The sequence below is a fragment of the Pithys albifrons genome, chromosome 2 (genome assembly GCF_047495875.1).
Source record: "Pithys albifrons albifrons isolate INPA30051 chromosome 2, PitAlb_v1, whole genome shotgun sequence".
In the NCBI taxonomy this organism is placed as follows: Eukaryota; Metazoa; Chordata; class Aves; order Passeriformes; family Thamnophilidae; genus Pithys; species Pithys albifrons.
This window is the reverse complement of record NC_092459.1, coordinates 119,080,243-119,107,959: the sequence shown is the minus strand read 5'-3', so window position 1 is coordinate 119,107,959 and position 27,717 is coordinate 119,080,243. Positions and strand designations below refer to the sequence as shown.

The following is a 27,717-nucleotide window of genomic DNA, read 5'->3' as shown; positions in this document are numbered from 1 at the left end:
TGCACTTGGTGGAAACAAGATCAGATCCATCATTATCACACAGACCTGGGGCAAAGCCACCACTCCATGGGATCCGTTTCCACGAGGGAAGCGGTTCCGTGGCGGGATCTTGTTTATAACACGACTCGGTCAAGGCTCACAGGCTTGGCCAACTGGTGTTATAAAGTCCTTTCCAAATTATCTCACGGACCTGATTTTGTCTTTCAGCTGTTGGTAAAACCAAACTCCATTGGGGATGCCTTGGCTTTGCTTTCTTATCTTTAGACATTTGGGGTTTTTTTTCTGCTAAAGCCAATAAGAGCAACCGGATTTTTTTTTCGTACATTTCTCTCTTTTTATTGTTGTTGTTCTTTTTTTTATTTCTTTTTTTTTAATTTTAAGGTTTGCATTTCAGTTGGTTTTTTGTTTTTTTGTTTGTTTTTTTTTCCTGGCATATAATCATCAAAGAGATTTGCATGAGAAAGGTGACAGTACTTAATGAAACTCAGCACCTAAGGGCATAAGGCAGTTGTAGGTTTGTTTGTTTGTTTTTTTATTTTTCAATCAGCACCAATCCCATAAATAATGTTCTACACTTGGTGTACGGTATAAAACTGATGTGGAGATGCCTCCTTCTCCACCTGTGAATCCTAGGTGTGGAAGTTGAAATACTGTTTCTTGTGTGTAAAAAACAAAAGAAAAGTTTTTCTTTTTGTTTTTACTTACAAAACATAGAGAATATCTTTTTTTTCTTTTTTTTATACATACAGCAACCAGAAAGAAAGCTTATCTGAAGGTTTGTGTTTGTTTCATGATCTGTGTTTACCGTAAACAAAAATAAGGTCCCCTCTTTTGCTTTTGCTTTAAGGAGCTTTTAAAGTGAAGATTCATATTGTAGCAACTCATATAAGAGAGGTCCATCTCTATACCTAATACCTACAGCTGTGGGGGTGACATATTGGAGGATGTTGATAGTTCTTCTTAACCTCCTGTCTACAAAATGAGCATCCCATGCAGGGTATCTTTTTCTCGGGATGTCAATCTTAATGAGAGGCCCCTCGGGGGGGTAGGGTCGCCCAGATGGAGTAGATGGAACCATTGCTCTCACCTGGAAAACGGGCAAGCAAGTGTCAGCTGTGAGTTCCTCCTGTTGCTCCGTGACCGCTCTGGTGGGCGTAGCCTGGGCCCCCCGGTACCCAGGGGTTTGGGGTGCCATGGGCTCAACATCGGGGGGCAAAGGAATGCCCCAGAGCAGCTCGGCGCAACAGGAGCTGACAAGGATCTTTGCTCTCGGCCCCATGGGATGCAGCACACCATAATATAACAGCATCAAAGCTATCCCAGCAGCAAAGCTAAGAAAGACACAACACAGTGCTGGCACGGCATATGAGTCAGTGGTGTCGGGATCTCTGTAAAAATACCACAGGAGCGTCAAGGTCGCGTTCTCCGTCAGGACCACCGTGTAATACGCGAACATTCGGTATCGAGTCCGCCCTTCCTTGACATTAAACCAGCAGAAAATGTACACAATCCCTACCACCATGTTGAAGAGGATCTCCTCCCACTTAGACATGCAGAAATCTGTCCCACCATGGATGATCCAGAAAGCCATGGCGCACCAATGGACCACTACAAAGATCCCAAAGTAGAGCTGGAAGATGGAAGCAAAGAGAGCAAAAGAAATAACTCGGGATGAGATGGTGAAGAGGCGCCAGAAGAGATGGATGAGGGCCCCTCTGTAGCTCATACTCTTCTTGTCGTCCCTAGAGTCCCGAAGAAGCTTGTGATAGGAGGCTAGCACCCAAGCCAGGGACATCAGGGAGGCCACAGAGGACACACCTGCCGGAAGACACACAGATCCACTGAGTTAGACAGGAGGTTTGGTGGAAAACATCATCTGCTCACTACATTATTGCATCTGGGGCAGGCTCAGTAGCCTGAAGGTTCAACTCACGCCAGGTTGTCCTTACGGTCTGGAGGAGAGAAATACAGAAATATCAGTGTGGGAATTGGAAAGGATGCTGCATTCAGGAGTTCTCTGACATGTTATCCTCATCTCCACGAGCCACTGGCTCTGCCACCCCACCCCAGCTCTTCTCTTCTAACAGGGAGTGGCCTCTGTGCTCCTCCTGATTAGATCCACACTTGAGAATTTGAAATCCAGATCCCATCTAAACTCTGCAGCCCAAGAAGGAACGTTATTTTCTGTAGAAAGGAATCTATCTTGGAATGCTAGAAGAGGACCTCTCTACTCCCTGCAACCCCATGGATTCTTTTTTATTCTAAAATACTTTGATATAAGCAACATTCCCATTTATTCTGCCTTTCTCAGGAATCCTCATTTGCATTTGCCTCTGGAAAAAATAAGCAGGTTATTTGCCTCATGCAGAGAAATATATAAATACAGGGAGCACCAAGGCTCATCAATACCTTCCAAATGGTCCCTAAATAAAGAATCTGATCCCTTCAGATAATCCCCTGCCCTGTTTCCAGGATGGACTGAAGACATATGTTGGAGGTAGCTCATCTCCAGCCTTGTCTCCTGGATGGACCATAGACCCAAGTCACAGTTGGTGTCCAGCCCTGTCTCTTTCTGCTCCTGGTGTGACCCCCTGAAGACACCTTGGATCTGGTCCACCCCTTGCCTTGTCTGGGACCACTGAGGGTGCCAATCCCAGCACTCAGCTGTGCCCAGAGCACTCAGACCCCAAGGAATGCTCTCATCAGCCCTGGGGTCACCCTCAGCAGGCATCCCATGGTATTCCAGAGGGGACTTATCTTATTCCCCATCTCAAACAACACTTAAACGATTTACTTTCTCCAAAAGATAAAATAGTGACCCACTATCCCTCAGAGGCTTTTAAAAATATAATAGCATTGATTATCTCAAGGGTAGATTGAACAACTCATTGAGCAAAGCATCACAATAAAAATCAATCGACCGATTCCCGGGAAAAGAAAGAACCACTGGCATCTTATTCCTTTGCTCCCAGTGCTGCTCACTGCACAAGAGTTCTGCAGGTGAGGGAACAGATGATGGATCAAAATCCATGTTTTGGTAGCCATAGTTTGATTGGGCCTTGGCCACATATTTGTCTGGGAGCATCATCTATAAACACCACAGGAAAAATGCTACTGGCTGCAAGCACAACAAATCACACCACCTTTATGATGTGTAACACACTGGAAGGTCAGAAATTCATAGACTTGCCTCCATTGGAAGGGACCTTAACTATCACCTGTTTCCCACCAGCTCTTATTTTAATTTTACTGCTTAAAAAAAACCCCAAGGAACATCTTTCTTCAGCAGTTAAAAAGCTAAAATGCCCAAACACCTTCAATTTCTGCTTCTCCTGTTTTCCTTTCTCTCTGCCCACAGTGTCCTGGCTTCCATGGGAATGCAAATAAGATCCAGTGGCTCTTCAGACCTCGCTCTATAGACTTTATCTACACCCCTCCAGTGCAGTGGGGTTAGATTTCTCCTCCTTCCAACCTATCTGTATCTGGAGGAGAGGTGATGGAGAAGGTGGCCAGGAAGGATGACAGACCTTCATCTCTGCCCCTCACTGGAATTTTGTCACAACCTGCAGGTGCACCAAAAGTTATGTCTTTCCATCAGCTCTCAAGTGTCTCTCTCTGAATCTTTTGCCTTTGGGCTCACACCTGCTTTAGCATTCTGATTAAATTTTGAAAAAAACAACAAACCACAAACCAGTAAGACCAGTGGCCTTATCAAACAGGGAAGTTTTAAGCCACCAGCTTTGAGAAAATCATAATTTTTCCTGAAATCTGAGTCCTCAATAAGAAACAATGGCATAAATGACTTGGGGAATCTAATCACAGAATAGTTGGGGTTGGAAGGCACCCCTGGAGATCATCCAGCCCTACCACCCTGCCAAGGCATGGTCACCTGGAGCAGGTGACACAGGAACACATCCGGGTGGGTTTGGAATGTCTCCAGAGAGGGAGACTCCATGACCATCCTGGGCACCCTTTTCCAGTGCTCTTCTATCCTCAGTGGAAAGAAGTTCTTCCCCATGTTGAGATGGAGCTTCTCATGTTCTACTTTATGGCCATTGCTCCTCATCCTGTCCCTGGGCACCACTGAAAACAGTCTGGCACCATCCCCTTGGCAGTGGCCTTGGAAATATTTGTATGTATGGATGAGATCCCCTCTCAGCCTTCTCTTCTCTAGACCAAACAGGCCCAGCTCCCTCAGTCTCTCCTCATAAAGGATGGAAACTTCTGAATGTGAACATCCTGAGCCCCAAGCAGATGTAGATGAGATTTATTTTTAAACCTCCCAGATGTGTTACATCTTTGGTAGACATAATTAACAGTTATCAAAGGCTGAGCGATGCCACACAATATTTAAGTTATGTGTATAAGTACTGTTTGTTGCAGTGTCTTTTAGCTATTCAGTTTAGAACCTTTCCACGATTAGCAGGGAAAGAATATGTCATTTATTGTCTTATTTTAGTGCTGTTTCACTAGAAACTGGTAAGGCATTAGATGTACCTGAACACTGAAACTCAAACAGTGCCAACCCACAAGAGACAGAAGTGTCACCCCGGTTTAAAAATGTTTCTGTTGGGCTTATTTATTGTAGAGTGGAGAGAGGAATAAAAGACACCCAGACCAACCCCTCAGTACACACAGAAAGGCTTTTCTGTAATGTTTGTGGTGCAGAACCCTCCACTCATCCCAGCCCTGGCTGTAAATTGCACCGAGCTGAGCGGCCGCCTGTTGAGTCACTCGATACCCTGCCTGCTGATAGTCATCTGAACGTCTCTCCCTGTCAGCAGAGAGAGGCAGACACCCCCAGAACGTGATTCACCCTGTCCTAAGATCCATCTGGGGGACAGGGAGAGGTTGACTCATGCTCCCAAGGTATCTGACTCCATCCCCTGCCCGGGGAGGACTGGCAGTCAGGCGGGATGAGTCCTACCCTCACAAACAGCTCATTGTCTCCTAATTTGCACCAAGATCTGAGGGAGGCAATGAAGCATCTCTCGATGTTTTGACATATTTCTGCTGTTGTTTAAAAATTCACAAGTCTGTGGTGAATGTGAGTTTTGGCATCCCAGTGATGGACCTGGGTGAAAGGGGGTGAGATCCGTAGGTGGATGTCAGCAGGAACCATGGAGCGTTATGAAGATTTCTTCAGTCCTTCTTACTGTGTTGCCACAGAAATTATTCCCTGGCTATTTCATTCAGACTTAAATGACACAGCACTTTTGTCATCTCAGTCATGAGTTTCTTATTCCCGTCTTTCCCTGTGACATCTTCACACAGTTCACAATTCTCACGGACTACGGGATAAACTGCCTCTTTTTTCCCCCCACTTCTCCAGACCTTATTTCTAACCAACTACAGAGATCTCTCCAATTATAACTAGAACAAAAAGTCCCAGAAAGTTGGATCACATGAGAAGCAATTTTTTATTTTGATTATGATTTTTGCACATGGTGACTGACGCACCTCCATCTACCATGAGTAGGTTTCAACCCCCTTCCAAAATTTGTTTATCAAAGGGATGAGGTTGAATAAAAACTGAAATCACTTCAAAAAACCCACTCCCACTCCTCCCACCCTGTTCTTAGTCTTGGGAGTGGAACATTCCCACCGTGCACAACCACATCTGTGAGCATTCTCAAGCCAGGAGCACATCAGCTGTTATGGGGCTGGAAGCCCTGTGGGATCTGTGGGATCTGCATCCCACCTGTCTGTAACAAGCAAGACTGGCATGGACTGGGATTGTCTTCAAACTGCACAACAGCCCTTCCAATTCCTGCTGCCACCTGCCAGGAAGAGGAGTGGCTCACAGGCCAAAGTCAGCACCATCCAGGAGTCAATTCCCTGTGCCTTGAATGGCACATCCCAGCAATGAATACCCAGATCCCTTTAGTAACGAGCCCTGAAGTCCTCATGGTGAGACACCTCCTAACCTACATCCAGCACAGAAAGGCAGAGCTCTATAATGTCCCATTTGACAGATGGAGCATTGAGATTTACAGGATTTGCCCAAGGTCTCTGGGAGATCCAAGTGAAAGCAGGGAATAGATGTCCCTCACACCACAGTGCACCTTGCCAGGGTTCAGCTCCTGCTGCAGAGACTCCCCCCAGGCTGTCCATGCTTAAATGATGCCTCTCACTTTAGGCAACAGAGAATGAAGGCTTAGTGCAACCACCTCAGGTGGGAATCCAGCAACATCTGAGATGCTTTGGGATATTCCAGACCTCCTTGTGGGGCTGGCAGATGTGACAAACTTGCACACAGAAGGCAAGAATATTTTTGAGCTGAGAGCTGGAGTGAGGGAGGGTACTCAGGGCATCTCGAGTGACAGCAGGTGACACTCAAAAAATGGTTTCCTTAGTCATTGTTGCCAGAGTTGTATGAAAGTCCTTATTCAGACACTGTGGCTGTATTGTCTGTATCTCCATTGAATACAAGGGGAGATGGGACTCCCCAACACATGGAGGCACCTCCATCAGAGACACCTTTGTTTAGGTGTCTGAACCTGGAGCTGAACTCAACCAGCATCTTGGACTGGCTTTATTCTGATGATGCCGAAAGGGTTTTTGTTCTGATTTTCACATTTTGTAGATTTTAGGAACACAGTGGTTGTAAATTTTTAGAGGGTTAATATTTCTAACAGTTTAAGTTTAACGCCTTTCTATCACTACCCCTGTCCCAGAACAGGGAGCTCAAATTCCTTTAGTTAATTAATCTTGTTTAGACTCCTTTCTAAGGTACAGCTGAAGGATATCAGAAGGCCTACAGAAGGAAACACAAACACAGGTCAGAGTGACCCAGAAGTCAGAACTGGATGAACTCCAAGGGACCTTTGTGTGCCCGAGGAAGAGGAGCTGATGAAGACAGAGGGTCTTGATGACCCCAGACCCAATTCCAGGGGTTGGACCAGGGGTGGAGCTGGGGCTAGACTGAGAAATGTGTAAAGCAATGATTGGAGGGATCTTATTATAAAAGCCATGGAAACAAGAACTGGAGCACATGCATGTCATCCTGTATTCCTGTGGGCTGTAGGCCCTGTGTTATTAAAGGACCTTTACTTGTTATCTTACCCTACACTAACGTGGCTTGGAGTTCTGCTTTGGGGGAGGTCACTCACGGCATCACTGACTTCTTCCCTTACTAACTCTGCATTTCTCAGAGGGAGCTCACGAACAGCCCTCAGTGGACAACACACATGTGGCATAAATGGAGAAGAGAGATGAGAAATCATTGGGAATAAGGCAGGGATAACAAACATCAAACTTCTGAGAATGTCAGAGCAAGGAATAGACTCTCTGAGAAAGGAAAACAAAAGCCATTGCTCTGGATCATGAAAATAAGAGTGGACTTGGGTATAATGCAGGCAGTGATCTGATACAAGAGGAGAGGAGCCTGAACTCCTCTGAGTTAAGGGAAGATTTGCTGAAGCTCACAGGGAGATGCTGAATTTCATCCTGTTTGGGTTTTCATCCCCCAGTTCCTACTGACGGTTCAGAAAAAGAAAAGGTCAGCTCAGATTTGTAATGTGGATCTTTGAGAAATCCACATCCACACAAAAGAATCAAAACAATGACTCCCCTTAAATTGTCACTGCCGTTTTTAAAGCCCAGGAATAAAAACACAGCATGGAAAACCATCCCTGCCTATCCAGCCTATTCCTGCTATGCAATTTCCATATGGTTTTACAACCAGTCTAATAAAAGCAGTAGGAAAATCACACACACACACACACACAGATGAATATTTAAAATGAACAATATACCCATTTTTGCCTTACTTGCAGTGTGGTTCAGCTGAGGAGAGAGGTTTATTCACCAGGGGTATGTACAATGTTCATCACACATCCAGCTGCAGGTTGTTGGCTGTCAGCAATTTGAATGCACTCACTGTAGCACATTCCCTAAGTATCCACCGTGGTGCCTTTCCCTTTAAAGTTGAAAATTATGCCTAAACAGTGCTCTATTTTTTGGGGTTTTTTGGACATTATTCTCCTTAAGACTCCACTAAAACAAACCGGGAAGATACCACGTTTCTCCCGGGTGAGCTGGACAGCAAACATTGTGTGTGACACGAGAGCTTCCACCAATCCCTGGGCAAAGGCAGAGCTTGTTCCATGCCCAGTGCCATGCCTGGTTCCTCCCCAGCACTCACTGCCTCCTCAGGGTTCTGTGCTGTGAACCCTGTTGGTGTGTTTCCCCTTTGGGTGGCATCTTCCTCCCCAGAGCTGAGTGGGAGCTGAGGAACAGGCTTTCACTTTGAGGCACACTCAGTGAAAATGCATTTCTACACAAAAGAGATCGAGCCAGGCCCTGCTTTTGTAACAACATTGCCTGAAAGTCGCTCCCTCTTATTTTTTATCTGTTTTTATTTATTTGCATCAGAGTAAAAGGGGTCAGAGTCGGACCCAAGGTCTGATTTTCATTGTTTCCTGATGGATTTTGATGCTTGATCATTCTTTATTCTTTCCCATCAGAAGAGGGAATGATTTTGGTCTTCTTTCCTTCATTTTCGCTCTTTGTTCTTCCCTTTGAACATGAAAAAATAAGGAACAAATAATAAAGGGCTGCATAGACCATTTTACCATTCCTTTTCCTCACACTTCCTTAACCAGTTTCTCCACCAATGCATTATGGCAATGAACACTATGAACATAATTCAAAAGTCTGACTCAGGAATGGCCTCCTCACATCTATGTGACACCTCTGGACTCTGCTCAGAGCCAGAGTGACCAGGGGTGAAAAACCAGAGCTTGACACTGGGAAGACTGGGGAGAGGTTACACCAGAGTTACACCAGTGTCATGTCCTTTGCTCCTTTCCCATGGAAAATGTTTTAGTTTCATTGGGTGAGGGGTGAGTTTCCAATCCTCAGCATCTGAGACTTTCCTTCAAGGAGCATCACAACCCTGTTCTCCCCAGGGTCCAACTCCCACAGCACGCAGTGTCCATAAGAAATAGAAAACTGCTGGTGGCTGGGAAAGGCAGGAAACAAAGGTAAGTAACTCCCTTCAGGGACAAATTGCCAAGTAGGTCTGGATAACCAAAAGAAGTCTTCTACCACTGAATCCCACTGGGACTTCTTGTCACAAGGCTTGCACTGAGTTTCTGTACAGGATAGTCCATGGCTAAGGTAGAACAAGAAGGGCTCTTCCACATAAGACCAGAGGAACATCCATGTTCCCAAACCTTTCATCATGAGAAAATCCATCGCAAGGCAAGCTCAGAACAGCTTGTTCACACGGAGGGTTGCCCTCCTTGTCCCTTGACAGTTAAAGGCTGGCTCCTGTCCTGAAATGCTGCTTCCTGAAACCTTTTTCCTTTGCTAAATTAAGTTGTTCTTAATGACCCCAGAAACGCTGAATCCCTTTTCAGCTCCTTCCCGCAGCCTCTGCCTTAGCACTGCCTTGAGGAGCTGAGATCTGTGGGTTCACTGGGGATTGTGCTTCTTCCAAAGAACTCTCTTTGCCCTCCTTTCATCCTGCTGCCTTTCAGCTGTCCCCAGTGCCCCTTTCTCTGTGCTGCTGGAAGAGGTGACCGGCCACGTTCTGCTGATCTGCGCTCTCATTATCTCGGCTGCTTCTGTCATGTCTCCTCCTATTCATCTCCTCTGTGAACTCAGGCACTGCCAAACCCACTCAGGCCCTGTGGCCATCGAGTCTTGTATCTCCTCCTGAACTCCAGCCAGCAACTGATCCTTCTGTAGGAGGCACGAGCACCCCGGGCCAGGCAGAAATGGGATAATCTGCCCACTGTTCTGGATTGTCCTTGAATAACCTCAGCCAAGTGTCAAATCTCCTGGTGAAAATGCTGGATGTCACCCACCACATCAGGATGGGTAAAGCTTCCCCACCCTGTTTTGAAACACTCATAATGAAGATCTTCCATGCATCGAGTGCCTCAGGGTTTATCTCTCCCAAGGAGTGTTGTCGGGGCCATGGGATGAGTTGCACTCTGGAAATGCTTCTCTGTCTCTCCATGGATTCTACCCACAGATCACAGAATCAAAGAATGGTTTGAGTCAGAAGGCACCTTAAAGATCATCTTATTCCAACCTCCCTGCCATGGCCAGGGAGACCATCCACTAGACCAGGTTGCTCAGGTTCTCATCCAACCTGGCCTTGAACACTTCCAGGGATGGGCATCAAACTGAAATGACCGAACAAGGGGAAGTGGATAAGATGAAAAGCACCCTTGGTACCACCAACTCCCCAGAAGAGCTCAGGGGAGAGCCCTGAGTCCCAGCAAGGTGAGGAGAGCAGAAAGCAGGACTGGAGAGCCCTGTTCTTGGCTCCAAGATGAGCAGAATAGCCCACACCGGCTCCTGCAGAGCAGAAGTTGACAGACCCAACAAAACATTGGCAAATTCAAGTGGTACAACACAAGGATTTTACAACATTGAAGGCCAAGCAGGCAAACCAACCCCCCAGTACCCTCCTGGTGAGACAAGGTAGCCGTGCTTGGACAAAGGACATACTCAAGTGGCATTTTCTAGAACAGCCAGACAGACTTGTCACCATTCTCTAGTGGCAGCAGAAACACAATGTCCCTCTGTTACATCATTGAGATGGTCCCAGCAGAGCTGTATGAACAATCCTCATCAGCATGGAGTCCACTATTTGCTTTCCAAAATAGCCTGAGTGCAGGTATCTCAGTTTTTGCCTATTTATGCAGGGAAAAAGCTGCTGACACCTGTTCCAGAGCTGAGACAGTTCTGGCAGCACTTTGGAGAAATCTTAGTCCTTATATATGCAGAGATCTTCAAACAAGCCTCACCTTGCTTGGATAACCAAGATCTCTGATCCTGCATAGGGATTTGCCACCACATAAAACAGCTCATAAAAAACAGCAGAGAGGAGAAGCACACATGGGAATCCAGAGCTGGAGAGAATTTGGTGGTGGTTTCTGAACCAGGAAAGGAGAAACAGAGCCAGGACTGCTTGTTGATGCTGAGCCCAACTGGCAGAGTTTGCCATGTCCACATAATTAAAATCTCTCTGTAGTTTTATTCAAGCTGCCTTTTGGGAATGGTTCTTGGATTATGTGCATTTGTTTTCTCATGCCTGGGAAAGCTTTGGGGAAGGGCTGGTTGGCCAAAACTGTACCAGAGACCAACTTAACAGAATCACCTGAATGCCAGTGCATGGTTTGCTTTACAGGTATAGAGAAAATCTGATCACAGTTACCAAAACCACAGTTGTATAATCCCTTTCATCATGTTAAAATTAATGTGGAAGACCTGTGGGTCAGCTCCTGGAGATGGAGCCTCTCATAATAACAGATTTTCCAGACTGGGCAGAGCAAATTAGTCCAGGTGGCTGCTGTGCCTGGACAGCTCTGAGGAGCCCAGGCACGGCAGGGGGAGCTCAGGTAAAGTGTAACTCAGATGTGCAGACAGCTTTATGCCAGAAAAAAAAAGTTATTTTAGCACTACAGGTTGATCCCTCCAGAAACCTGATCTCAGTTATGCTCCCAGAGTTATGTCTGAGGAGAATGGCAGTGTGAGTCCATTGCTAGAGACAGAGACAAATCCTTCCTTAAGAAAAACAGCCCCTTCTGAAGGTCCAGCCAGTCACCAGAGTCTCTGATGGGACTCTAGTGGTGGGTTTAAAGAAAAGTGACTTCACAAACACACTTTTCTGGGGGAGAAATGCATGGCAGGTGTCTAAGACCACTCAGGAATTTGGGATGAGTTTGGTGAACAGCTTCAGTCCTAAGGAAGCTGGAGGCAATCATGAAGTGGGAACACACACAACAAGACTAGTCTTACTTTTGGAGTTCCTGTCAGCGTGACAATAATTATATGAAAGTATTTATAATATGAAGTTGTTTATTTTGAAATGGCTCTTCCATTTTGAAGCTTTGCCTGAATGTTAAGAAAAGGTGGAGAAAAGAATTCTCACTGAAAGCAGCTTGTTCCACTTCACTGGGTGCTGTTTTGAGGGTGTTGAGGGTGTGATTTTTGGCAAGTAAACCAGAAGTGTCATTAATCTGTTGATGGAGGTTTTGATGTTGGTGTGGGGCTACATTTGATGGTGTTTCCAAGCAGAAGAGCTGCTCTTGTCACTTAAACTGGGGTTCATGCAGCCCAGTAACACATACCCCAGGAGTGCCAGTATTTCTCCAGGATCTCCCCACCATGCCCAAGTGCATGTTTTCCCAGTGCTTCCTCCAAAAGGCACAAACCTCAGGAATCTCTGAATCTCATGTGGGCTGGGTTGACGTTGCTAGACATGCTCAGAACCAACAGCTCTGCCTTCCAATGCCACAAACACATGAAGCAGAGATGGTCTGCTCTGAGCTCGGTCTAAATTTCACCAGGTATCAATTCCCTGGGTTAACTCAGCATTAGAAACGTGCTGGGAAAGCAGCAACCAGCATTTCCTGGGCATGGATTAGGTTGTTTGGAAACAGAGCATGAGAACTCTTACATGTGTCTATTTTTGTCCAAAGCTGCATGAATTGCTGCTCTAGTCAGGCCAAGACACCCTCTGAACACTCATCACTGTCATTATGAAGACCTTTAGTTAAATCCCTGTTAATCTGAAGCCTTAAACTGCTGTCTCAGAATCACACTGACAAAGAACCCCACCTGAGTCCCTAAAAGTGAACAGCCACAGACAAGAGGATGTGAAGCTCTTCGAGAGACCCCAAGAGATTTCACTTGAAAAGCTTCACCAGGATGTTCTGACAACACCTCCAGCAAGGCCAGGATTTAAATCTATGCAAGCAGAGCAAAATCCCTCTTTGCAGAAAAGAGTCTGTCACACAAACCTGGTCCAAACAGAAGGGAACAAGCCACCTGAGAAGTACACAAGCCACCTCTAGAGACTTCCATTGCTATTTCTTGCCCTACTTTCTGGTCCCTCATGTGCTCTGTTTCCTCTGCTCTGAAGTCAGAGCAGCCTGAGAAGATCCTTGTACCTACACAGCCATCAGCTGTGGCTCAGAGGGATCCAAATCTCACCAAGCACCCAAGATGAGAAGAGTGTCAACCAAAGCTGCCTTTATAGTTGATATGGAGAACTGAGCACCACCACTGACATGGATCTCCTATGGATATTTAGAAACCAAAGCCATCCAAGTATGACTGTGCTGCTCTTGTAGCCTCTTGGCTAAAAATGTGCAGTTTTGTGTGGCAACTGATTGTTGAGACTTAATCTTTGTCCCTTCACTAAGCAAAACACTTCTTTGAGAACAACATGTCAAAAAACTACCCAAAATATGTGATTACTTGAATTGGGAAGAATAAGAGGACAAAACCCAAGAAGAGTTACTCTTGAAGGAAAAATCACATGGCACATTCAACAGCTGGTTGTTTGTGAAGGACACTCTGGTCACAACTTCTAATCTTTGCTAAGATTCTTGAGTATATTGAGTACAGCAGAGTCACTTCTGGTTTACACCCTGAAGGTATCAGAATGAGGCTCCTATATTGAGATTTTTGAAAACTAATGATATTTGTAACCTTGCAAGTGGGCATAAAATACTCTGAAAAACAGGGGAAAGCACATCAGTGTGGGAAGGGAACACCCAAGGAGTTTTGCTGTCTTCTTCTGAGACTAACCATGAGAATGACTTTTTCCTGCTCTGGGGCAGCTTTGGAACCTGGGATCAACAACTAAATAAACCCTAATTCTGTTGACTGGTACATCCATTCTGCCTCAGGCTCCAAAACAGGGCAGCCCAATCCAGAGTGCTTGGTGGGAATGGTTCTTGGCCTGTGCCAACACCTGAGCTGAGCATGGGAAGTGTTTGGATTGGTGCTGGCTGCCAGGAGCTGAAAGTGTGCCAAGGACTGTGCTGATAATTGAACCACGTGGTTGACCAAGACTCGGTGGCTGTGCTCATATTCTGACATGTTTAGATAAAACCCAACAGACTTGTCACCAGATTGGGGAAGCAACATCTTCTGCCAGGGCTTAGTGAAGGAACCTCCTGCTGTAAACACAGCTCCCACGGCCAGTTCCCTGGAGACGAGACAACAACAAGGCAATGCTTCAAACAGTCCAAACAGGGATCCTGCAAACCACCTCTGGATAATGCCTTGGGCTGGACACAGACAGTTTGCAGGCCATTAGGGAAACAGCTTCATCCCAGTTCTGGAAATGATGGGGAAGAGGAAGGAAACCCATCTTGGTTCGCACTCGCTGGCCAAGGAAAAGCTCTTCATTCAGTGTGTTCAGAGATGTGCCAGCACTGCACACTTTGCTGACCTTATGGCTTATAAACTTTGGTGTTTGGCAGAGGTCCTCTGGTGGAATTGCCTCAGTGTAACTGCAGGTGAGGGGACTGGTCTCCTGAAAAGGAGGAACATCTCAACATTCCTGGAGAGTGCCCAGGACTGGCATCAATAAAGCGAGTCTGGCAGAGCGTTTCTGTGAGGGGGAGTGACAAAGTGACAAGAACGGATGTGGTGCAGCTGGTGCTGTCTCGCAGTGGGGTAGCTGAAAGCACCAGGGATACTGTTTTCCAAGGATATCAGCAGGAACCCGTTTCTCCCTCTGCTTCCCATGCTTTGTCCGCTCTGCAAAGATCTAAGTGATGAGTAACAGGCCAGAACTCAACATGTTAAGTCAAGTTCAACCTGGCTTGTCCCCTGGGTCTGTTTGCCTTCTCTTGTATGTTCAGAATGGAGCTGAGGCTGCCTCTTCAACAGATTAATGTGCATCACCTTCCCCAAGGACGGGGTGAGACCAAACCATGAGTCTGTTCCCTTGATGAAAAACAGCTTTTTGCACCTTAACATAGATCAGACATTTATAATGTTCATCAGATATGAGCTCCTGTGCCACAGATAAAGCTGTGCCTGGTGGACATCCCCTGCCAGGGGTCATCTGTGTGGAGACACGGGGGTACTGAGGGCACTGAGAGCATGAGGTTGGTCAAAGGCTACTTAGGACAGAAGTAATTTCAGGAGATTGCTACTGACTCAGTGAATTTGCTGCACTCCCAGACTCAGGACTGCCACCTCAAGCTATTCATAAAAAGACAATTGATAGTTGTTGAAGCAAGAAAATTTTTTCCTTCAACACTCAGCTACTCTTGAGTTGCATCAACCTGAGCTGCTCCATCTCCACCAGGGACAGAAGCAGAGAAGTCCCTGCCCAGCACCCACCAGGCATCTTCCCTATGTTTTTTGCACATCCCTGTGGCTGTGTGGTCTCTGTTGACCCAGCACTGCACCCTAAAGATGGAAAGAGTTGAATTCCTATGCATTTCACCAGCCAGTTGCACAGCAGGGTGCAGCCACCTTCTCCTATGCTCTGATCACAAACCTGCCATGAGAGGAATGTCTCCAAGGAAGCCTTCAGCACAGAATTACCCCCAAAAAAAGCTTTAATTTCCTGTGTGGAATCTGCTTGATGTGAACTCCCCAGGAGCCTGCAGCACAGAGATCCTCCCCAAGGCTACTCACAGCTCTCTCTCCATGCCTCAGTTTCCCATCTGCCCTGCAGCTCCTGGGAACAGCATGAGCTGACACTTGTGCAGTGCTGTGATGATGTAACCCCTTCCCAATGATTACCACAGGCTGACACAACCTAAAATTGGCAGCACTGGCCAAGTGCCAGAGCTGTCCCGTGAATGGTGACTCATCTTTATTGGCTGTGGCGCGTCCTGTGTGTGACGGTGACACGTGGTAAGGAACAGAAGGGGTTTCATCAGCACTCCAAAAATAAGAGCGAGAGATATGGCAAGGTGGTGGCCAGAGAAGCTGCAGGTGGGGATGGGCTGAGGGATGACGTCTGTCTTTGGGCTGGCTCCAAAGCCCATTGGAAAAGAAGGGGAAAAAAAGCTGTCACTGGTTTCCAAAGGCTCCTGGATCCAATCCTTCCCCGCCGCGCTGGGACAATATGGCTGTTGATAGGGCAAGGTTTGCCATGCCAGCCTGCCTCAGGCTTGGCCTGCTCTCAGCATGCCAGAGCAAGGCGTCCTCAGTGCCCACTGCCAACTGTGGAGATGGCTTTTTGATGCTGCTGGGAGCTGGCCGGGGACCAGCGAGTCGCTTCCAGCAGGGCCCCAAATTGCTCGCTGTCATCCGGCTCTGGTGACGAGGAGGGGAGGCAGGAGCAGAGCCATATGCCCCAGTCTGGCAAAGCACCTGAGTCATATGAGTGGCCTCCCAGGAGAGCTGCTTATGAGCTCAGAGCTATCTGGGCATCTTGTGAGGTGCCTCCTCGGTCTGCTGGTGAATATTTAAAGGGAAACTGTGGTGGAATGAGGACAGATGATCCTGGTTCCTCCATGCCAAGCCCCTTCAGCAAGTGCATGGCTGGTGGGGTCCCTTTCCCATGTGGCAACGAGCAACTGCTTCTCTGCTTGTGCCTCTTCTGTCCCAGGGAAACAGGGCTGGGTGGCTCCCATTTCTTTTACACCTCAAAGAATGGCATGAGAAAAAGGGGAAAAGAATATGCCTCCAAGTCCCTGGGCAAAGTTATAGCATCTGTTTTCCTTCTGACCTGTCTCAGAGCCCAAGCCAAAGCCCAGAGTGTGACTCGGGTAGACCTTGCCCTCATCCCATCTCCTGTGAAGGAGAAGTCTGTGAGTGAGAGTCTTTTAGTCATACATTGAAGTTTTCCTGGTGAATCTTAGGAAAAGGGAACAAGATTTCTGCTTCTGGAAGAAAAGAACTTTGCTTGGGTCTTACCCATCCCAAAGAGAGTCTGGAGATGCCATGTGGAATCTTCTTTGTACCGAGCCCTGTAGAGTCTGATGCCTGTGTGGAAAGGGTGACCCTCAGCTCATCTGTTGAGTAACTATGGCAACAGAACTCTCCACAGACAGGGACAATTTTGTGTTGTGAGGTCACAGAGATTGAGTTTGGGGTCTTGGATTCATGTCTGAGACTGTTTAAATATGTAGTTACACCCAACTTGAACGACACCTGTGGAGAACAGGCAGCACCACCCCACAGCAAGGACTTTTCCCTGCACATGCTTTTCCATCTAGCCTGGCATCTCCCACTCATAGTCCTCTCTGACTCTCTACTAAGAATCAAGTATTTATTTGCAGGGATTGTTCTCCAGCCCAGCACACTCTGGTCCCATCCACATCCCTCTCTAACTCGGTTGTCCCAGCTAAGAAACTTTGTTTGATCTCTGGGGCGTGAGTAAGAAGTAATTCATCCACATGTTTTCCTTTAGAGATAAACTTGGTTTTAGCTCTCAAACCACTCCTCAGCCAATCATGGTGCCTTGAGATATTCCCTATCCTACGATTACACCAGGACATTCCAGCACATCCTTTATTCACAGCATATTTTTGGTTATCTATTGGTCTGTCAATGGGGGAAAATGAACTGAGAAATTTATCTCCCCATTAGATTTAACTCCTTGTCATTCACATAGGAATCCTCTCACTCAAGGGCAGGAGGGTTTAACTTGAGGTTGGCTCATCCCAAATCCACTCAGCTCAACAAGGGATGCTTTCTCTGGGCAGTGAGGATGAATCTAACCTGCTGCTTGTCCTTCAATACTCTGAAAAGATCAGTTAAGTCTTCCAAACTAAGCAACAGGGGAAAGCATCTTAGTGTGCCCCAGCAAAAAATGGTCCCCAGACATGGTACAGAAAGAAGGAGAAGGTGATAAAAAGTAGGACTCTGCTTAAGAGGGACAATAAAATTTGCAGACTCCACCAGGATATCTCTGTAGCCAGCACATATCTGTAGTAGCTGAGATGTCTGAAACCCCTTTTAGTGCTTGATTTGTATCACTCTCCTTAAAAGAATAACCCCAAAATACCCTGAAGTTAATGTTGCTTAAATATATGAGCAACTTTGGAGTACTTCTTGTGGGCTGTGGAGGGTGCAGACACCTCATGAAACCCTGGAGACTCCAGGACTTTGCAAAATGAAGGCTTACACGGCAAATCCTTTTCAGATCAACACCAGGATTGTAGAGGAGGAGGACACATTGGTGGGTAGATGTGATTTTTTTGGGAGAGAGACCCCGTGCTGAAAAGTGCAGCCTCAGGCAGGCAGATTCCCAGGGAAATCTCTGCATAAAGAACTCATGACATGAGTGGAAGGATGTTCGAGCTCCTGTTAAATCTCATTAAGCCTTAAAGCAGCCACATGAAAAAAAAAAGTGAAATCAAACCCCTTTAAGAGGAGATTTATGCCAAAAAACCCTGGAATCCCTCTCACCTCACTGACTGCCTAGGGGTTGGGTGTCTTCTTTAAGCTGGTTATTTCTGGTCCTTCACATTCAGCTTGGAGGAACCGGCACCTCTGCGGAGTCAAGTGGGTTAAGGATGGTTTGTTCTGCAAGAACGAGGTGGATTATCTGCTAGGAGTGATTATGGAAGGAGAATCTGGGTTGCTGGGCCGTTTCTGTTGTTGTTAATATATTTCTCCCTGCAAATCAGTTAAATCAGGGCAAGTCCCGTGGCCAGTGTTGTCCAGAAGTCTGAGAGATGGACATCCTTTCATCCCATCCTCTCCTAAGCCTCAGAGACAGGTGAGTGAGGGACAGGGTTGCATCTTCTCCAGTGACCCATCACCTCCTTCAGCCTAACCCCAAGGATAGGAACAAATGCATCACTCAGCTTCTGTCCAGGTTCCCTGGAGGAAGGTGCTGCTGGAGGCTCAGCATCTCACTCCACCTCCTTCAGCTGCTTTGGACATGGGTAGATCCCTGTTTTGGTGGCACCCTTTTCCCCTCACCTTCTGTGGACTCTGTTTTGGACCCACAGAGCTGCAGTTTTAGCAGATGGATCATTCACAAAGGACCTGCCTACCAACAGCAGCTCCTTCCACACGGATATTCCGGAGTTGATGCCAACCCATTTGCCCCAGCAGACCACACAGGAGATCCTCACTTTTGGGTGAAACTCTGTTCTTTGAGTGCTGAAGGAACAATAAATGCAGGTTCCACACAACCCTCTGAGACAAGTACCTCTCAGGGTAAAATGAGTCCTGCAAGGCTTTCCTTATTGCCACCCACCCAGTAGACATGAAAACCAGGAAATTGTGCATTATCCTGACTGTGTCCCCTTCTACTAGTCCTTTCAAGATCAGTTCTTTCTGCTACCGTGCTCTGAAGGAGATCTGGGTCTGAGCAAAGACCTCCAGTGTATCAACTCTTCCTTTCCTCAGCAGCTCTCTTAACACAGGAACCAGGAGCAAAAAGCAAAACCTCCTGATAATCATTCCAGTAACTCCCCTTCTAAAGCTCCTTAAACAGAAGGAGATGTCAGCTGACCCATTTGGGGAAAGCTGGAGCCTGGCTTGGCTTCCTGCACTGGGCTTGGCATTGCAGTGTGAAGAGCAGGGAGGATTTGGACTTGGAAGAGGGATGTGCCATAGGAAATGGTAAATCGACCTTGCTCTGGCACTTAATGAATCCATAAGAGTCTGTGTGAACCATATGGAAACAGCTGGAGTCTGGACACAGGAGCAGGGGCTGGACGTGGCTTTATCAGCCCTGCCAGGGGCTGCTTTGCCAGCGTGAATCCCTCAGGGATGCAGCTGGTGCTGATGCCAGAACTGGCCTCTTCTGTGATGAGCCATGCTCCATGGACACGATGAGCCAGGAGAGACTTGATTTGATTTTTAAGCACACTGCCTTCCTAACAATATCCATATTCCTTTGGTTTCTGCCTGCTTTAAAGGAAATCTTTGATGCTCCCTTTGCTAACGGCTCCTCTCAGCATTTAATTTCCTTTTATGTAATTATGCACTGGCTGGGAGGAGGAGGAGAAGAAGGAGGAAGAGGAGGAAGACAGGAGCACGGAATGGCCATGGAGGAGCTCTAGGAAACCTGGCACCTGAGTCAGGGAGCACTGAGCAAGCTCCGCTGCTCACATCCATCAGCATCGCAGCGCCGAGAGGCGCGACCGCAATTCCTGGCACAGGCGGGGCGGGGGAAGGCAGGGAGAGGGTGCACTGGGGACCCGGCGAGCTCGGCTGCTGGAGCGTGGCAGGCAAAGAGCCCTCCGGGGCTCGGGAAGGCAGGCGGGGACGTGCGCTGCCTCGGAAGAGAGCGCAGCCGGCTCGGCGCGGTGGAGGAGCGGAGGAACTGCAAAGCTGGAGAAGGGAGGGGGCTGGAAAATGATGCAGCTTGTTCAGTGGATTAGGCAGCCATGCCTGGAAGTGGCAAACTGAAAGAGCCACAGATTTGAAAGACTAGAGGGATTATTGAGCCGTGTTGTCTGACTTGCAGCACAACAGAGGCCGGCAAACTTCACCCAGCGCTTTCCGCAGCGAGTCCAACGATGTGCGTAACGCCCTGGCAAACGTGGCAAATGATTTCTGTGTTTTCACTAGGGTTGAGAACGTTGGAAGCAGCAGGAAAAGGGGGCTGGCAAATGTGAGCAGTTCTAGCAGGAGTTGTAGAAAGGCATATTCATCATGTCAGCACTTTGGAGGCCTGGAGAGTTCGTGATGAGAGGTTTCAGAAAAAGGCTGCATAAATAGGAGGAGGGAGGCCTCTATAAACAACTGTGATGGACATGCTGGAAGCAGGGAGGAAAGGAGCAGCAGACAGACTTACTGATGCTGTAGATAGTGGTGCCCTTGGTTCAACCAGCAAAATTGAACCCCAAAGTTAATTCCAATTTCCATTCCAACCTCAGCTGCAAAGACTCCGTGTGTCTGTCAGAAATGATTTGCCACAACCAGGCTGTGTTGGGAAGCCGAGTGTCATCCCTGGTGTGTGAACTGAGCAGAGGCTGCATAATCCAGGAGCTACTCAGCTGATACCACTGTTGACCCTTGTAAAGGACAATTGCCCCTTGAGCTGCCGACCCTCAGGCAGCCAGCATGGCCATGGGCTGGGAGAGCTGCTCATCCCAGGGCTGGGACAGGGCCATATCCCTCTCAGCTGGGATGGATGTCCCATGCTTGGCACAACACTCCAATTTGAAGGGTGTCAGAATTGAAAAACTTCCCTGTGGTGGCTTCCAAGCCTCTGATCATCTATCTACCTTTGCAAAGGTACCTCCCTACATCTCTGTCCCTACGCTGTCCCCATCACTGCCTTCTTCTCTTTTCTTCAGCTTACTCAGAACCACAATGCCAATCATGGAACTTTAACTCCTGTGCACTCATCAGGAAAGGTGCTATGGTGTTTAGCTCTTTAAGCTCCCCCTTATGCTGCACTTGACACCATCAGAGCATAGCAGATATTGAACCATTTGTCCTCACAACACAAACTCAAATCTGGCCAGTTTTACCACCCTACTTATGCAAGGAGGGAAACTGAGGCAGGGAGTGGTTGTGTTTGCCCCGTGCCAGGTGGCAAAGGAACAGCGAAACTTGCCACGGCAGCAGAGCCCGCCTGCCTCCTCCTCACACCACCATCACTCCTTTAGCCTGGGCTGGGTGTGGAAGAGCTGAATCCCATCTTTTCCTTGATAATGATTTTTTTCCCCTCCGTGGAATGAGCAGAAATTTCACCCAGCAAAACCAGTGCAGAGCTGGGATGAGATTTGTCCAGAGCGGCAGCCCCCGACATGCCAGGGTGGGAAGTAAGCAACTCATCCATTGGCTGCCGAGTGTGAAATCAGAGAGGGAGGCTGGGAATGTGGGGACAGGGGGGCAAGGAGGGGCCACTTACATGGTAATGCTTCTGCACGGTTCTTTTGGATCATTATGCAGAGCTGTAGCACCAGTTGAGGGGCGCTCTCGAGGAACGTTTCCAGGAGGCGCAACATATTTACGTCTGCATATTCGTACATCATAGCCCAGTAGAAACGCCGCTGGTGTTCCTTCCGCCTCTGGCTCTGGATTCCCAGGTACATGGTTCGGATATACCTGCAGGAAACACAGGAGGGAAAGCTGAGTGTGAGGCTTTGGCATGAGTCAGAATCTGAGAAGGAGGAGTGGGGCCGTGGGCGGGTTGTCTGGGAGAAAGAGAATCTAGGGGGGTCTACACAGTTCTTCTGCTTCTTCCTGCAAGATCTGAGGGCCACTTTTAGAATCCAACCAATCATTAATGTTGGAAAAGACCTCCAAGATCTTTAAGTCCAGCCTTTGATTGAATACCACCATCACAACTAACACGTCATGAAATATATTTCATTTTGCACAGGTGGAAAAACCTTTAACTTGTACCACCCAAATGTGCAGTCTGAGGGTGGGAAATGCTTGTGAAGCACAAGAAAACAACTCCCTCATTTTATTTTCATCATGAGGAGAAGCTACTTGACCAATACTGGTCATGACACTTGATGGTGGATTGACAGACCATCAGTACTCTAGTAAGGAGGTTCTCTGTTAAACCCCAGAGGTCAAAAAGCATTTGGAAAATGCTCTCAGGGACATGGTGGGATTCTTGGGGCTGTTCTGTGCAGGGCTGGGAGTTGGACTTTCATGATCCTTGTGGGTCTCTTCCAACTCAGGATATTCTATGGTTCTGTGATTTGACACTTTCACCACAAGTGGAGCAATGAGACACCACCTTCACCCTCAGCACGTGTGTGACCCACAGATGCCAAAGGCCACACCTTGCCACTGGTCAGCTATTGAGAATTTGGGCAATGTTGGACTAGAAGGTGGTGGATCCACAGGTACTGCTCTACCATTGCGTCTCTTTCCATATCAGACGTGCAGAGAGAACTGCAAACCTCACCCTGAGGGCACAGCTTCCCTTCAGGGGACATTTGGACAACCTTTGTAAATGGAGTTGGTCAAGACAGGGCAGCATAAGGTGCCCAAGTGCCAAGGACTCGTGGCATCTAAGAAAGGAAGCCTCTCCTGTAACAGAGTCTTTTCTAATGCTCACAGATATCGCAGAATCATGGAATGGTTTGAGTTGGAAGGGACCTTAAAGCTCATCTAGTTCCGAGCTCCTGCCACGGGCAGGGACACCTGTCACTAGACCAGGTTGCTCAGAGCTCCATCCAGCCTGGCCTTGAACACTTCCAGGGACTGATGATCTAATATTTGTTCTTCCTTCTCATCCTGAGCTGTAGCCTTGTTTGGGATGGGAATAATTTCACCTAATGCCAGCCCTAAAGCTGGTCATCTGACCCAGTCAGTAGTTAGAAATGTCCCCTTCCGGGACTGTTCATCTGTCCCAGCTCCGGTGCCAGCACGGCTGAGGGATGAAGCGCCTTCTGGAGGCTCTGGGAGGGGCTCACAGCACGAACTGGGGTTTCGCCAAAACGATTAGATCATTCCTTGCCGCTCGGGCGAGACTGCACAGCACGGAGGAGCAGGAGGGAAGGACGTGAGCCTCGACAGCGTCTGTGTCTCCAAATTACACCCGGGCACAGCGAGCTGGGAGGGAATAGAGGCAGCTCTGCAAGCCCTGCCCTTTCTCCAGCACCTTGTCCTTCCCTCCCGCTCGCAGTTCACGGGCACGGAAGACGAAAGATCCCGAAAGACCGCAAGGACACGAAGAATGACGCAGGAAAGCCACCAGATGGGGCTCAACACTCGAGAAAATGTTACGCCGGTCACATACGACACTGGTGACACTGGTGCGACATCCCCACAGACCCCGAGTGGGATGGACATGGCCGTGGACCACCTGCTCTCCCAGTCGCCCAACATGCCCGAGTCCACCACCTGTACTTGGCATTTCCCCTGCCAGAAGTTGCGGCACAATGGAGGGATCCTGCCTTGCCTTCAGCCATGCAAGGAATTAAATAAATGCAGTTTTGCTGGAAAGGCAGTCAGGGAGAGTGTAGTGGCTCAAGGAGAAAGCAAAGGAGAATACAACTGGTTTTTATAATATCAGAGACACAAGGCCACCAAACAAACCCAAAGTGGTGGTGCCCATAAGGTGCTGCCCACAGGCAAACCCACCACCATCACCACCTCTGCCAAACTCTCCACCAAATCTGTCCTGTAGTCTTGGGTGGCCTCCCCTCCTCAGAAGCTCCCAATCCTGCTGGTACATGAAACCTGAACTCCTTTTCTGAAGGTGCCACTCATTTCTCATCTCCTCAGGCATGGAGAAGGAGAATGTATTCCTTTTCACCCTGGTGCTGTCAGTCACCTGTTTGTACTGAGCTACCATGAAAGGCCTTCTTCTCTCCAGACTGAAAAATCTCAATATCAGAGAATCACAGAATCATTAAGGTTGGAAAAGCCCTCTAAGATCATTGAGCCCAACCATTCCCCCAGCACTGCCAAGGCCACCACTGACCCATGTCCCCAAGTGCCACATCCACATGACTTTTAAATCCTTCCAGGGATGAGGACTCCACCAGTGCCCTGGGCAGCAGCCAAGGCTGGACAATCCTTTCCATGACAAAATTGTTCTCAATATCCAACCTAAACCTCCCCTGGCAAATCTTGAGGCCATTTCCTCTCATCCTGTCCCTTGTTCCCTGGGAGCAGAGCGTGACCCTCCCCTGGCTCCCCCCTCCTGTCAGGGAGTTGTGGAGAGCAAGAAGGTCCCCCTGAGCCTCCTTTTCTCCAGAAAAAAGTTCTTTCAGACCCTTCTCATAAGTGATATTTTCTACACCTCTACTCTTCCACACAGCTTTCCCATCACCTATCTCCAGTTCTGGGTTATTTTTAAGACCATCTTTACTTTTCCAGGCACTCCAGCTTGGCTGAACTGAACCATAACAATGACATTGAGTCACTCAAGAAGATTAAGAAGAAACTAAAGAAGGGACACAAAATCCTGCAATGATTTCTCCTCAATCTCCAGGGACTCACCACCATCCACACAGCTTAAGCCTGAATGTTTCTTACTGACCACAGTGAAAGGACATGAAAATATATTGGATTATCACAATGTCCTAACCATGTCTCTATCAATGAGCAGAACAGTGGCAGTGACAGAAACACCAAATTCTCCTCATTGTTGAACCCACGGCCTTTGGTGAAGGTCAACTCCATTGTGCTCTTCCATAGATGAGGAAACTGAGTCATAAAGCACAAAAAAGGCATTCTCAAAGTTTTTTTGGCACCTAAACCCAGATATTTTGGTGCTGTCCCCAGTCTCTGACCACAGCACAAACACATGAGTGGAGCACTGCCCCACTTGCTGATGGTTCCTGCATCCATGGTGGACATTCTCCTTCACATCACAACGCCCAGCCCTGCCCAGCCTGATGTGGGCAGGAAGACCCAGGAGGACAAATCTGTTCCTATCCTATGGGACTGGGACCTCAGGAATCCCTTGGCATCACATGGGTCAGCAAATGGTCTCAGCATGTGAGCAAAGCAGCTCCAAGGACCATTTGGGACTGAAGGTGAATGTGGCTGGAGAGCAGCCAGGCAGAAAGGGACCTTGGGGTACTAATTGACAGGAAGCTCAGCAGGAGCCACCAGTGTGCCCAGGTGGCCAAGAAGGCCAATGGGATCCTGGCCTGGATCCAAAGTAGCGTGGCCAGCAGGCCCAGGGCAGTGACCCTTCCCCTGGACTCTGCCCTGGGGAGGCCACACCTTGAGTGTTGTGTTCAGTTCTGGGCCCCTGAGTTGAGGCAAGAGATTGAGGGGCTGGAGCGGGGCCAGAGAAGAGCAACGAGGCTGGAGAAGGGACTGGAGCACAAGTGCTGTGGGGAGAGGCTGAGGGAGCTGGGGGTGTTTAGCCTGGAGAAGAGGAGGCTCAGAGGTGACCTCAGCACTGTCTGGAACTGCCTGAAGGGAAGTTCTGGCCAGGTGGGGGTTGGTCTCTTCTCCCAGGCACTCAGCAATAGGACAAGGGGGCACGATGGGCTCAAGCTCTGCCAGGGGAAATTGAAGTTGGAGATCAGAAAAAAATTCTTTACAGAGAGAGTGCTCAGACATTGGAATGGGCTGCCCAGAGAGGGGGTGGATTCCCCATCCCTGGAGGTTTTTAAGCTGAGCTTGGCCGTGGCACTGAGTGCCATGATCTGGTAAAGGGACTGGAGTTGGACCAAGGGTTGGACTTGATGATCTCGGAGGTCTTTCCCAACCCAATCCATTCTATGATTCTATGATTCTATGAACCTCCCTTTGTACTGTCCTTGCTCCACGAAAAATATGGTGCTCTGTCTTCAGACCCAAATCTGGCAAGGAGAGGAAAAGGAGAACTAAATTCCTTCTTGGTGCCAGTTGTGAGCTTAACTGGGAAATATTCTGAGAATAACTGGGGAAAAGCAGCATTTCTACCTGGTAGACTTTCAACAATTAATAAATACCTATTTAATTAATCAACATTAGTAATTAACCCTATTTCCAAGCATAAATGTACAGCACTGGTGTCAGCAGTTTTATCAGTTTCCTGTTGGTATTTTATTTACTTGTTCGGGGGCCTTTCCTACTTTTACTAACCCTGCTTAAGTGTAGACAAACTCTGAAGAAAGAAGAAAAAAAAAATCAATGTCATTTCACCTGAAATTTGTTGTTCTCGGTCAAGCTGGGAGCAAACAGGGCTTCTATAATTAGCCTTTCAGATCCATATTCAGGCCTGATCTTCAATCTTTAGCAACACGATGCTTCCTCTTATGTCAGAGAACACCATTCACTGCTCTGTGCTTTTGAAAATCAGGCTAATTTATTTATTTAAGAGCTTAATTTTGGATACAGGAGCCTAACTTTGGGCTTGTTATTTCTTTCTTTTTTTTTTTTTTGAATGCTGGATATTTTTATATACGAGTGTGTGTATTTGTGTGTATTTTTAGTTCCGAGTCTCATCATGGCTTCAAGAGATAGAACTAATTTGGGGTTGGGAGGGGGATTGGGGTGATTTTTTTTTTTTTTTTAGTGGCTGTCCCCTCCCTCCTGGCAGAATTCCCAGAATTCCTGTTGGTGTAATTACCCTCACGCTTATTTACTACGTATGTTGCAGCAGCACAGAAACTGCACGGGGCAAAGTCGCTGCTGTCCCTGTGCCAACGGAGCCAAAGCCATGGAATCCAAAAACGTGGCCAAGCAACCTTTGGAGAGAACCACAGGAGGCCACCAGGAGGGAGAAGAGGTGTAAAAAACAACCTACCCTGAATGCTACAGAACATGATGCTCCATGTGGATGGCAGAGGTTCTGTGTGTATCATTAAAACCAGCCTTTGTCCTTGGCCAGCTGGCATGACCCAGCTCCACGTGGCTACATCCACGTCAGTTGGCCTTGGCCAAGACTTCCAGAGACTGTGTTGACAATGGAACAGGGTGAAGTGTTGCAGGATGGTGCCTGTGCCTTGGCACAGTTTGATTCACAGAGGTGGCTCCAGATACCACCACCAGGAGGACGCCTCGAGCAACGGGCTGCCTTGAGATGAAGAGGATGTGGATGTGTAAGAGGGTCACAGGAGCACAGAAAGGCTCATCACCACAAGCCCTGGGCTATGCTTGGAGGAACAAAGAGTCCTCATGGCCTGGCCCACACAACCACAAGCTGACCAAGGTCAGGAATCTCAGACTATAACAGACAACAAAGGGCCGATCGCTTCTCCTGAGGCCAACGAGTCGAGGCTGACCACAGAAATGAGCTCTCTCATCCTCCAAAACCAGGCAGCTGCCTTTATACTCAGTATTGGGAATGATCCCTGGCCCTTACAGAGTCCTGAACCTTGTGCAGGTTATGGGGACTTGAGAAGTCCCAGCAAACCTTGCCCAATCCTGTGATTATGCTCAGAATTCAGCACAGAATCATGGAATCACAGAATATCCCCAGTTGGAAAGGACCCACAAGGATCATTAAAGCCAAGTCCTGGTCCTGCACAGGGCATGAGGGAGCCATAGTGCCCAAGAGCAGGCCTTGAAATTTCCTAGTTTATTAGTACAAGAATAAGGAAAAGATGGAAAGAAGTAGGATTTGACATATTTGCTTCACTCCCAACAGCTCCAGGTTGGGGAACTCTT

General features: G+C 47.8%; 1 protein-coding gene across 1 annotated transcript; it reads right to left on the bottom strand.

Annotated features, from left to right (window-relative positions):
• Positions 1–752: 752 nt before the first annotated feature.
• Positions 753–21,737, bottom strand: XKR6 (XK related 6). Its single transcript, XM_071547603.1, has 2 exons — positions 21,548–21,737; positions 753–1,818 (listed from the first exon to the last, which is right to left on the bottom strand). The coding sequence occupies exons 1-2, from the start codon at positions 21,729–21,731 to the stop codon at positions 854–856; spliced, it is 1,149 nt and encodes a 382-aa protein (XP_071403704.1). The 5' UTR covers positions 21,732–21,737; the 3' UTR covers positions 753–853.
• Between the last annotated feature and the right edge of the window lie 5,980 nt (positions 21,738–27,717).